Consider the following 13,948-nt stretch of genomic DNA (forward strand, 5'->3'; position numbering starts at 1 on the left):
CCCGCCCCCGCCATTTTAAGGAATCAAAGAGAAGCCTTAATATTTATACTGCTGGGCCATATCTTTAGGATAACTTCAGACCTGTCATTTAGGTCACATGTTAGAAGCCTTATTAATATCCACAATTATATTTATACCCAAAAGTATATATAACAGGTAAGTACAATAAGATGTATTTATTTATTACCTGGCTATATACTTAATAACACACACAAAAATGAACCTTCAGAAGCAGATTTCGTGGTAACCACAGCACAAAGTAACAGGGCCAGCTGCGGACTTGAAGCAGCCTCGCCCTTCCCTTGTGCCCCACAGAGATGCGCCAGTCTTGGAGGACAAGCACACCGCTGTTATCTTCCTGGCTTAAAGTCAGTAAGAAGTACCACCTTGACATATCTAAATAAAGGAGGAAATATGGCTTGGGACTCTCTCTGCTTAAATCCCCACTCCCGCCCCCAACAGCGGGATGGGAAGATACTGGACTCCTCTGGGCTTGGTTTTTCTCAGCTCTAAAATGGAGATGGCAGTGACTCTAAGTGACTTCTGTTTGCACTTGCAAATAATCAGTGCATATTATCATTCTGTGCAGTAGTTATGAAAATACATTATTCAAATACCTTTTTATAAACATATTTTTTTTTTTTTAGATTTTACTTATTTATTTGACAGAGACAGATCACAAGCAGGCAGAGAGGCAGGCAGAGAGGCAGGCAGAGAGAGAGGAGGAAGCAGGCTCCCTGCTGAGCAGAGAGCCCGATGCGGGACTCGATCCCAGGACCCTGAGATCATGACCTGAGCCGAAGGCAGCAGCTTAACCCACTGAGCCACCCAGGTGCCCCTATAAACATATTTTGATTAGAAAAAGGCTTAGGAAGAAGAATAATGTGATAACACATTATTTATGTCCTTAGACTCCTAGGCAGTGTGTAGAAGATCAAGAAAAGAAGAAATTCATATTATATGTATGTGTGTGTGTATGTTTGTGTATACATACACACACATATGTGGATTTCTGTGTATTGTGTTTGTGTGTGTATATATACATATATACACAAACATATGTACATATGTATATATATATACACACACACACACACAAACACAATACACAGAAATCCACATATATATCTGTGTATGCACACAATATTTGTTTCTTATCTATGTTATGCTGGCTTCCATAAAAATGCTGAAGTGTATATATTACAGTATCTTTGTAGAATAGGATTCCTGAATTTAACTTTAAAATGCAAAACACGAGGCAAACCCAGTTATTTCAGCAGGCTATCATGGGGCATTGCTCTGTAGTCTCCGTCTTCCTAAAGGATGCCACGGACTTTCCAAAATAATGTTACCAGCGTGAATTTTCGACATGAGGGAGGTCAAGGCCACGGAAACAAAGAAAAACTGAAAACAGTCACGGGTTGGAGGAAGCGGAAGAGGCGGCGCTCAGTGCCAGGTAGCTCCCTGGGCCGACTCCAGGAGCAGAACGAAGGCACCGGCGGGACGGCCAGGAGAACTCAGATCGGTCTGTACCTCAGTTATACCTGTGCCAGAATGAATTTCTTATAATTATACTAGCGTTCTGTAAGACGTTAGTGTCGGAGGAGGCTGGCTCAGGGTATACAACAACCCTCTGAGTTAGCTTTACAGATGCTCTGTGAAATGATTTCAAAATGAACAGTTAAAAAAACAAAATAAGGAGAGAGGGGAAGAGTCCTTCCTTTTCTTCTACCTTGGGCAGGGGAGTGCAAAGTGCCTTCCAGAAAACGTCACTCTGTGTAGCCTCCATAATCCCGCTCATTAGCAATTAAATATGCACCAAGTCACTTCTCAATTAAATGACAAGTTGGATAAACATTGTAGGTGTTAATTGACCCTTCTAGGGTTCTTTGAAGCTCACTCAGCGTCTCCAGTGTCTTTGAAGTTCTGTTTTGGCTTTGGCAAGTCACTGATTAGACTGATTTAATAGTGAGATTATGCGTTGTTAATGGGAACAAAATAAAGTGCGGTTACGAAACTTTTTTGGGTTCCCTCAGGACTAGTCTTGCACAAATCAGATAGGCAACAGGGTAGAGATACACCAGTTAGTGAATAATTGGACCGAAACCTTAAAAGAATCCTAAAGTAACAGATGTTTTAGTGATAGAATGAGGCAGGTCTAACCCAAAGCAGCCCAGAAACAGCCTCGTCTTATCTCCGAGGACATCTTCCGGGGGAGGAGATCCCACAAACTGGTCCAGTGCTGGGACTCCGCTAGGGGAGACCATCCACGGGGCACTGTAAGCACTACTTTAATTGAATGTGGATTTGCGCGCTGGTGCAGGATTTCCATGTGGACGTGTGTACGTGAGCACATGGGCCAGGGACACAGATATGTGCTAACGAGAAACAGGGATGTGTTTGGAGAGGCAGTCTGCAGGATGCAGGGGTGGAGTGTGGCGGGATGCAGGGCAGGCTGCACGTGCTATGGCAAGGCTCGAAATACACACAAAGGCACATGGTTTAATTTTGATGTCCTGTGGCTCAATCATTGCAGATTCTGGAGGAACGGATGCATTTCAGGTTTTGAGATGCTCCTTAAATGGGTTTACTCTTCTTTCCTTCCTTTCCTTCTGCACCTTACACGCTCTACCTGTCATACGTGGGGATGCATAAATTACTCTCATGACACGCGTGCCTCCTTGAAAGACAGTAAAGGCTCCCTTAGTTGTGCCCTGGCAAGACGATCTGTCCCTAGTCCCTTTAACCGCCATGTCCTAATTTAGAAACCACCGTAGGTTAACTCAGAAATAAAATCCATTTTCTTTCTTCTTGGTATTTCCAGAGTTAGGAGCTATACGCTATGCCATCGAATCACTTCAGAAAGAAAGAATACTTGGCAAGCTTCCCTGCTAACCACGTTTGTAATTGCAAGAAAAATCATAATTACTAGACCATGTTGCAAAGAGAATTAGAAATGGCAGCTCTCTGATAAAATAGGATATTGATAAAAAATGAGCCTGTATACAATTAGACTCTGACTAGTAAAAATAAAAATAATAATAATGATGATGATGATGATAATCAGGCTTGTCTAACATATGTATAGTGGATTAGGTTTGACTCCCACACCCTCCACACTTAATATATGAATAATCGTGGCCCGTGACATCATTCACCACATTTAGACTGCTCCAAGGTAGCCATGGCAACCCTTACATAAAACACAGCTGAGTTGGTAATTTCACTCCAAATTCAATGAAAATAAGGCTAATCCTATTATTGTTCTTAACCATTTCCCAAGCAGCTTCTACTGAGAGTGCCCTTGCTGGTAATTCATGTCTTTTAAAAACAGATGATTGGAAAATCGTATGTGTCGGTGCGCGGTACGCTCAGCCTTCCACACTGACCGGCTGTCTCGGCTCCGTGACCCTGCGCTCGAGGGGGGCACACACACCCGCACACACACACACTGTCCTGGGGATCTTCCTTGAATGGTAGAAATAATACATCTTCTAAATACGCCAGTCTGAACCATTAAACATTTCAGAGACTCTCAGTCTAAAATTATAGTAAAATAATAGTCTTTTTTGGGATAAGCCATATTATGCATTTGTATCAATCTTAAAAGGGGACGTCAAGTGGCTCTTTTGTATTCCTAATGTGTTCCTGTTTCCGTAGCGACCCACGTTCTCCTCCGTAGCCTCCAGGACGAGTAACTGAGGGATGAGAGCTCGCTGCAGTGGTCCCAAGGCCGTGTCAGGACAGTCCGTTTGTAGTTATGATCAACGCCAAATGTCGCCCCAGTACGTTCTGTCTGCACCGACCCTCAACTGACGCAGCACGAGGGTGCCCTTGCCTCTCAGCTGGTTCTTGTCCCCTGTGGTAGTAACCTGTTCAAGCCTTTAGGATACAACCTAAGGTCCCGACATAGAGAAAAGGTAATTCTGCAAAACAGCACTGAGTCCAGACCCACGTCCTCCCATTACAGGGGCTGCAGTGGAGTGAGAAGGAAACGTAACTTGGAGTCAGAGGGCTTGAGTTGAGCTCTGCTCTCAGCAACTTCATCCCTCAAAGCCAGAGAATCCTAACAAGTACCCCTGGGACTTTCCTGCCAAGCCCAGAGGACAATACAAATCATCATATGAATACAGGTACGAATGCAACTCTAACAGCCCCCGCTGAGAGAAAGAGCACGTTGAGCCAATGGGCCACCCCGTTTGTTGGACCAGAAGGAACACAGACTGGATCCAAGTTCCCACCAAGAACTTTCCCAACGACTGCCGATGTTTTATTTATTTATTTGTCCCCAATTTGTACACAGATCATCAATCTTGGTGCCCTGGCAAATACCTTGATATATTTCAGAGAGCTAGAAAATGCTTTCTAGCCCGAATCCAGACACCAAAAGATGGGCCCATCTCCTGGCCGCCACACCAATTCTCACTCTGACAACGACTTGGAATTGTTGCTCTTGGGCTCCGCAGGAATCAGGGGCCCCATCTCACGTTTCAGACAGAATTCAATTTTCGTTCACCTCTGACCCCATCCACACACACTTTTCTGAGTCTGATATTGAAGTGGCCGGGACAAGTAGCGAGGAACGCACAGAGAGAGACGAGAGAGTGTGAGAGAAAACAGTAGGGATAAGCAAAGAAGAAATGAGCAACAAGTCACAACACTCCAGCTCCTGCCGCCATCTTTTATGAAAACAAATGAGATGAATGCTTTTGCCTCTCAGTCACAGTGTTTGCAGGAGCCAGAAGCCCTTTTGGAGAGTTGTGCCTCCTTCTGATTTCACACGCCCTATTTTTATTTCAGACCTCGGTATGGACATCTGCACCTTCACGTTTCCTCCCTTACATAAACGAGGTCTGTTTGGCAGCAGCCGTCCCAACCATGGCTTCTAAAATCATTGTCCGAGATGCCTCACTCTTCTCCTCTCTGTCCTGACCTCACACCTTAGCAGCAAGATGGGTGGTCCCTGCCCACGATCTCTAGACTCTCTCATAAATAAGACCTTTCCCACTAATCAGATAGTTTCTGAGAATCACTCACCATATGTTTTATATTGCAACGAATTTCTGAAAACCAAAACAAGGCAATTTTAAATGCTTTAATCACTGAATCTCTTATAATGATGGATGGAGAATATGGAATTAATAGATATTTAACGAATGAACTCAAAAGTTGATTTAATAGCCCCCCTATGCCATTTAAAACATTATGTGATCTGTCCAAGGTCATAAGGCAGAACTTGGCCAAGCTCAGAGGAGAACCCAGGGAAGCCAGCTTTAGGTTCCCAACTTGTTTCCACTAACGCTGATGTTACACAAAGTGAGTCAGATAGGATCAACACATTCTTGAGCGGTTAAAACTGTGGAACACAAAACAAACAACAGGTAACTTGTTCAGCATCGTTTCAGATGACTCAAATGTAAACAAAGCTCAGAGAGTCTGGGACTGTTTTTCTCTTGAGGGAATGTCTAATATAATCACGGCATAACTAAAGTACGGAAAGCGTTTCATCCATTAATATGAACCTCTGCTTTGGGTCTTGAGCCTCAGAAAGTAAATTTCCATTTCAATAACTGGTTTAAAACAGATGGTCTAATTTTATAACATGTTTCACAGTTGATGGTTTTTCATACTTTAACCTTTATCCTGAAAAGCAAACTTTGACCCATCAAAATATTCACAATCACTCAATTCATAATCTCCTCTACCAAAGCATGTATGGCCAACATCTCCTCTGAATTACACCCTCATTGATATACCCATATATACAAGTTGGCTCACCACTCAAGATCTGAAGTAGAGAATTAATAGAATTTTTAAAATACTAAGGAATGAAATAATTAAAGCCAATTCAATTCACAACAAATAACTGAATTTGAGACATAAAGTCTTCAAACATCTATTCTCTGAATTTCCCCTCTTCCACTGCATTTACGGGCACAACTAATGCGATTCTTGCAACCCAAACCTGGACCTAAATCCACTGTAATTGGTTAGACTCACTTTTCTTCTGTGTCCACTAGCACACACGCCAGAGAAGTGATCCTCAGTCAACTAATTTTATATCTCTGTCGGATCACTATTTATGGTTTGCCTCTGACCTTCCCAGGTGCAGCGTCTTCAGGAAGGAAAATTAATATGCTCTCCTCTGTCTGCAGCGGAGCAGACACACGGTTGGTAACATGACATTTCCAAATGACCATCATCTAAAAATATCTGCTTACATTGACTCAGCTCCAGAACAAACCCAAAAAAACCGACTTAGCTTACTTAGTTGCCATCTCTGGAATGCTTTACAAGAGTCCCAAATGAGGGCACGTTAAGTACCCATGCCCATGTGCAGATAACGTCTCCAGCTCCAAAGACGAGCCCAAAGACATCTTGGATACTTTGAGATCAGTTACAATACAGATGACCTTGGTCCAAATAGCAAAGCAAGAAAAGAACCACTTACGTTTGCCAATGAATGTCCAAAGAAAGCCATCTTATAAAGCCTCTTGTTAGATCTGGGGGAAAGACATTTCTTCCCCAGAACTTACCATATGGATGGGGCTTCTGTTCCACTGATCTCTAAGAAGTCGTATCCTTCCTCTAGTTGAAAGTCGGTGAAGACTAAGGCGATGGTGTCCCCTGGTTCGGCCAGGATGGTCCAGGTGCAGTCGGCGTTGTTCCCATATTCCGAGGGGAAGTGGGGGCTGGAGATGGTGCTGCTGGTTCCCCGCAGGGTCCCTCCGCAGGCTCCCTCAGCTGGCAGGGGAAGAAAGGAACAGGAAATCAGGTCTCCAGACAACCCCATACACAAGTACGTCTACATGGTATCCCTCATGATCAGTTACCAATGCTTTCTGAATCCAAAATGGATACTCTTACTATGACCAAGGTTTCTTCTGACTTATTAATTTAGTTTTATGGGAAAACTTTTAAAAATCTCAACAATTACACTGCATTAATAACTGAATTTTCACTATAGAAGAGAATAAAATCATGGCTTTTCTAATATCTGGACTGTGTATTGCCACACACCTGATATTCGCAGACAGCTTAACAAAATTTTCAAAGATTTCCTCTGACTCATAGAGATGGAGATAAATCAGAAACATCTTGAGCTTTAAAAGTACGGAGATAGGGGCGCCTGGGTGGCTCAGAGGATTAAAACCTCTGCCTTCGGCTCAGGCCCTGATCTCAGGGTCCTGGGATCAAGTTCCTCATCAGGCTCTCTGCTCAGCAGGGAGCCTGCGTCTCCCTCTGTGCCTGCCGCTCTGCCTACTTGTGACCTCTGTCTGTCAAATAAATAAATAAAAGCTCTTAAAATAATAAATATAAGTAAGGAGGTAATTCGGAAACATTTTCAGATTTAAATGCATGCAACCATCTTTTATTAATTCACTAATATGTGGCTTTGAAAATACAATGCTCTTAAAAGTAGTCATCACTCTTATTTTTCCCTATAGAGTTTGGAATGTATATTTGGTTTTGAATTTCAGATAAATTCTTGACTCATATGATAACAGAGACGTATCAATTCATAAAAACCTTCTGAGTAAGAAATAGTTGCATAAAAAACCTTAAAGTGGAATAACTTGGAAAGTGGCAAGTAGAAGATCAGGGACGACAAAACGCATTTAAGATATAAATAAGTATTGAAATGTTCATTGCAGGAGAAAAAGTTTTGGAAACTTGCAAAGTTTTCCATAGAGTGAAATGTACAGATTATTGAGTTTATATCCTCTATTACACAATGCTATGTACATAGGAAACTGTAACCCAGGGTAAATAAGTATTTGTAAAATACTTATTTTAAAACCTGTCCATGGGTATCTTTCTTTCTTCCCTCGCCTCCTTCCTTTTTTCCCCATTGGATAATTTCCACCCTAAGAGCATATTTAACCTTTATGGGTGTTGGTGCTGTAGGAGGTGGGATGCATGAAGTCAGCACACAAGGTTGAGGGAATTTGCCTTTAGTAACTTGTGTGACTGGACAAGATCAAGGGGAATAGATATTTAATTTGCTACTAATAAAACAACAGAGTGTGCAAACATATTACTCGCTCACCTATACTGACATCTCTACAGTCCTATAGTGATATAGCTTTTCATATATGGGCATATCATAGATACACATACGATCATTAAAAACATAGTGCAATTCTATTTGATACATTGGCTTTATTTCTCTAATTGTATCATATGCTGCAAAAGTTACCTCAATATAATGCAAAAGAGTCATAGCACTCCTATTAGAAAGATGAATCATAAATGAGTGAACTTAAAAGTTATCCAATCCAGCACTGTGACTGACTGGAATGAGAGGCATGAATTTACCTGCGGCCCCCGAGATTGCATAATGCTGTGTAATTCAGCCTGGTAGTGAAGAGCCCCCCTTCCAAAGGAGAAAGGGGAAAAACTCATCAAATGATACTGGGTTTTTGAAATGGTATCCTAAGCTCTGAAGCACTGTTTATGATTTAAAAGACTTTCAGGGCTGCCTGGGTGGCCCAGTCCTCAAGTATCTGCCTTCAGCTCAGGTCATGATCCCGGGGTCCTGGGATCAAGCCCCGCATCAGGCTCCTGGCTCAGCGGGGAGCCTGCATTTCCATCTCCCTCTGCCTGCTGTTCCCCCCCACTTGTGTGCTTCTGCTCTTGCTTTTTCTGTCAGATGAATAAATTTAAAAAAAAAAGTCTTTCAAAGAGGTGTATTTATACATTACACCTAATAGAAATACAGAAGGAGAGTGATAGAAAGAAGCGTGCTGGAGTCCTGTGGGAAGGTCCGTTGGCAACGTCCCCCAGACAGAGGTGATACTGCACCGGTCCGACAAGAGCGCGCGCAGGCAGCACCGACCAGCAGCCGTGGGTGTCCGCGGTCGCTCTACAGCCCAGCTCCGGAGTGGCCCTCTAACTCCCTCCCTCTAGCTGTTTGCCTGTGGAAAGTCTGATGGCCTGTGCATAGGGCCTACGAAGCTGGGGAGACACGGTTGTGCCAGGGCCTCCAGGAAGTGGGTGTATATGCGCTGCCATGGGGTTATTTTAACATTTCAACGGCTGACGGAGCTGTGTTGGAGCCTCCCCGTGGAGAGGAGCCCAGTCACACGACCTTCCCCCTCAGGGACGCATACTTCTCCCGTGCAACACGAGAGTGGTGGAGGGAAGAACCTCCGTGGCCTCATTCTTGATGCAATGAGCCTCCAAGCTTGGACGGGGTATGTAGACATTGCTAGCACCCGCGGTGATGGCTGGGGCACAGCACGGAGGACCAGACGGCCAGGAGCTGGGCGTGAGGGCTACACCCGATCCTAAGTAAGAAGAAGAACTTAGACCTTCTCCAGTTCCAGAGGAGATGGGCGGGTCCGTTACGGGAGTGAACAAGTGGTACAACTGTACCGCGACTTTGCTGGAAATCGGAGGAGATGATACAAGGAAGACAAAGAACAGAACATGGAAATAAAGAGAAAAAATTAAAGAAATCAGCCGAGATAAAAACATATATATTTGTCCTAAACTTGCAATCACCATTGTGTTTTCTCTGATAGACATTTTAATGCCCGCAGGACAGTTTAAAATGTACGACAGTTAAAATCACGTCAGCCTAAATACACGTAGGATGTTAGGATTTCTTAATGCGGCATTTCACATGAACTGTTACAAAATTCTGTGTAGATGATCTGATTGAAATCTTGGCGAATTCAGAATTAAGCCCATAAAACAAAAAATATTTCATGACACTCACTGACTAAAAACTTAAACCACAGAAAACTCCATTTAGTACAGAGTATAGTAGAAACCTATTTGTGTATGTTTATCTGTGTGTGGAGGAATATTTAAAAGCAATTGCAATGGTGCCTCAAATGTTTCTCCAACAGAATATTTTAGCTCTTTATTTTCTTTCCTCTTTTTGTAACAATTTTTCTCTAAACTGTAACATTTTACTCATCTGTACACATAAAAGCATTTAAGGAAGAGTAACATATCTAACATATGAGGAGAGTATCATATCTAACATATCTAAAAGCATTTAAGGAAGAGTAACATATCTACATAAAAAGAAATAGTTTTATTCTTAGATTTATAAAAATCTATCAGTAGAATGATTGTACAGATAAAACAACTGAGTAACCATCTTTCAAAGTATATTTGGCCTTAGAAAATTTAATTTTAATTCATTAATTTTGGAAATCATATTAATTGTGAACTTCCAGTATAGCTGCAAGAGATATTAAATTGCCTTCTTCTAACATATCACTTAATGATAAAGGCTTTGTTAAGTAGAAATGGGAGCCTCTCTCTTAATGCAGGCTGTTATGAGGACCCAAATACACAGGAGGATTTGGGATATGATAAAATGACCATCATCAGTGGTGGGAGAAAAGTGTATTAACAAAGTGACTAGAAAAAGAGAAATTTGAAAAATCTTTTAGAACAGCCTCATAGAAAATACATAGAAAAATTAAAATGTTTGGAGTATAAAATAATAGGTAAAACAGCAGAATACACTGTATTATCAAATAATGTATTAACTAAACAGAAATTATGCTATTAAAACAAAAGAAACATTACTATAAACGAACCTACCTATATAAATAAATTCTTTTCAAAATAAATCTAAAAAAATAAAATTCAAAATAAAAAAACAAGACAATGAAAAATATTTACAACATAACAAAGGGTGTCATTTATACTTATTTGACTCACATTTTTAATAACAACTGATTGAAAAAAAGATTGTAAATGGCAATTTTAGTAAGAATGAATGTCGGGAAGAAATCCTAAACACAGGCAAAGTTTAACCTCTCCTTATCAGACACTAACATTAAAACAATGGTGAGGGTGCCTGGGTGGCTCGGTGGGTTAAAGCCTCTGCCTTCGGCTCAGGTCATGATCTCAGGGTCCTGGGATCGAGTCCCGCATCGGGCTCTCTGGTCAGCAGGGAACCTTCTTCCTCCACTCTCTCTCTGCCTGCCTCTCTGCCTACTTGTGATCTCTCTGTCAAATAAATAAATAAAATCTTTAAAAAAGAAAAATAAATAAAAATAAAACAATGGCAAATATTTAGTTTTAAAATACATTTTTTTTAAAAAAGGAAAATATCTAAGGGTAAAACTGACATCATCCTTTGCTCCTGTATATGGGTAAGTGCACTGATGTGAAACGGTCGGGCAATTTGATGATATACCTGAGGGATGATGCACAGGCTGTTCGCGTCTCAGGCATGTTACTCAACTTGGGGTCTTACGCATATTGAATACGCATATTTAGGTGCCCTCTTGATTTTCCATATTAAGTCCTTTCCTTTATCTGGAGCATTGATTGAATCTTTTCAATATGTAGGAGAAAAAGTATTGTTCCTATTCCTATCTTGTGTTTGTCAAAAGAAAGATTCTGGCTGTTCGTGAAAAACACACAGCTGGAAAATGTTAAAAAAGGCATGAAGTATCAGTAAGATCAACTGTGCAGCATAAAAATTAATCAGTATAAACATTATTGCAAATCATTACAAGCACAAGTTCTGCTTTACATCAAAGCAAAACAAATTGGCCAGTATTGAGGTGTCTGTGCATCAACACTTTAACGGCACTTTCCAGGGACGCCAGGGTGGCTCAGTCAGTCACACAATCCTTCTTGGTTTCCACTCAGGTCATGATCTCAGGGTGATGACTTCAGCTGGAGTCAGGCTCTGTGCTCAGTGGTGGCGGGGAGGGGGGGGGGGGGTCTGCTGAGGATTCTCTCTTTCCTTCTCCCGTTGCCCCACCGCCTGCTCGTGTACTCACGCTCTAAATAAGTCTTGACAAAAATGAAAAATAATCACTTCCCGGCCTCCCTTCCTATTACCTGTCCCTGCTTCCTGAATCACTTCCCAATTAAATCGGTTGCTCCTGACTCTGGACCCCAGAGTCTGCGCTCATGGGACATGAGCCAAAAAAGTCTAGGTGTGACGGTGGATTTTATGGTCGACTTGTTTGGGCCACAGGAGCCCGGATACTCAGCGGGGCGCTGCTCTAGGGAGATGTGCAGGAGACCTTCCAGAAGACTTGACCATCTGAATTTGCAGATACAGTAACGCAGATCGGTCTGTGCAGTGTGGGCCTCACCCCATCCCTTAAAGGTCTGAAGCACAAAAGGCTGAGGACGGGAGAAGAGGCCCTCTGCCAGCATGTCCAGGAGCTGACGCATCCACGTCTCCTGCCTTGCGGCTTGGGTTCTGGCTGGAACGTTCCACCACTGGGCTCTCCTGCAACTCCCGCCAGACCCAGTCTCCGCAGTGGCATCCGCACATGCCTCACAATACATCTCTTTATGTTCCTCAAAGTCTCAAACTAAATCTCAAAAGCTTGTATCATGTTACATTTACTTTTGTTTCCTACCATCTATTACTAAAAAGTGCCCCAACATTATATGAAAGGAAATTGGACTTTCCTAGAGAAACGTCTGTTGTCTTCATGAAGCCGGAGGGCGAGGCAGTCACTGATCTGTGATCTCTCCATTGTGCTACGACAGTGAGTCCCCTCAGCCTGTCTTACAGCCTCAGGACAGACTCTGCTGGAGCTCAGGACCTGCTTGCTGACTCCGTTTTGTTGCGATCCTAGCAGGAGAGTGGTTATCGCAGAGCGGCAGCCTGGTCGGCGCAGAGTTTCAGAGACGCTCTCTCCGTGGAACGGCTCCAAGAAACACGCAGAGACACGGCATCAGGCATCCCTGTCCTGGTGTTTAATGACACGGCCAGTTTCCCAGGGAAACATCTGAGCATCTGAGATAGCCCCCACTACAGGAATACTGACTCATGATGCCTCTCCAGGCATTCCCTCGGGAAGGATCCAGGAACGAAGACGGCTTTAGGAGGAGCCCCCTGCATGGGACTATGAAAGCTTTCTCCCGTGAAAGCCCTCGCCATTTTTAAATTATCACTGAGAGAGGACACGGTCATGGCTTCGCCACCTCGCCACAGTGGATACGCTGGGCCACATCATTCTTTGTTCAGAGACGATGCCCCGCGCATTGTGGCAAACCCGTAAGCATCCTCGTCTCTGCCCTTTAAGTGCCAGAAACATCCCCAGTGGTGCTGACCAAAACTGTCTGCAGACCTTGCCAAATGTTCTTTGGGGGACAAAATCGTCCCTCACGGAGAACCATTTACTTAGATGAATGTAATTAGTGCTTTTTTCAGGTCTTTTCAGTGGTACGATATAGAACAGGAAAAATTAAATAGGACAAATTAAAGCCATTAAAATGCTATGGAGTGTTCTTTCCTTGAGTCAAAATTAAAAATCAATCAGTACGTGGCTTACTTGAATGCATTAAAATACAGGGGAGGGCGCCTGGGTGGCTCAGTGGGTTAAGCCTCTGCCTTCAGCTCAGGTCATGATCTCAGGGTCCTGGGATCGAGTCCCACATCGGGCTCTCTGCTCAGCAGGGAGCCTGCTTCCCTCTCTGCCTACTTGTGATCTCTGTCAAAGAAATAAATAAAAATTAAAAAAAAAATACAGGGGAAACATACATGGCATTCGCCCTTAAATAGTCTGCTTACATATAATAATTTAAAAGAATTAATGTGGGTACAATAGTATTTGAGACCATTTGGTCTCATTTCGATACACATCACATAGATTTTTCTCACATAAATTTTTCCCACAAAGAATAACCTAAGTATATAAACTTGATTAGGAATAATTCTCTAAACTAAAATATTTTATCTCTAGAAAAACCAAAATAATCAAAAACAGTATAGTAGATTTATTGTCCTTGTTTTCATGTATCTTTAACTTTAGGATTAGTATTTTGATGGACAGTACGTGTGTGACATATGTACCTTACTTCTTTTATATGACAAGTTATATTTTTCAAATATGTAAGTCCATAATTTCTGATGTGTTTTCACAAGGCAGGCTTCACCCACCACCGAAAAACTAGTAACAATACAAATAACAGTAATTAAACACTAATTTTTATCTCTAATTAT

At 42.3% G+C, this 13,948-nt stretch overlaps 1 protein-coding gene across 1 annotated transcript in view; it reads right to left on the bottom strand.

The window, feature by feature from the left end:
* Positions 1-6,532: 6,532 nt before the first annotated feature.
* The window catches only part of LOC122890421 (CUB and sushi domain-containing protein 1-like), a 615,437-nt gene continuing 608,021 nt past the window's right edge, over positions 6,533-13,948 (bottom strand). The window contains exon 4 of the mRNA XM_044226024.1: positions 6,533-6,744. Coding sequence (XP_044081959.1) covers positions 6,533-6,744 — 212 coding nt within the window. The remainder of the gene's footprint in view (positions 6,745-13,948) is intronic.

The sequence above is a fragment of the Neovison vison genome, chromosome 11 (assembly GCF_020171115.1).
Source record: "Neovison vison isolate M4711 chromosome 11, ASM_NN_V1, whole genome shotgun sequence".
Lineage (NCBI taxonomy): Eukaryota > Metazoa > Chordata > Mammalia > Carnivora > Mustelidae > Neogale > Neogale vison.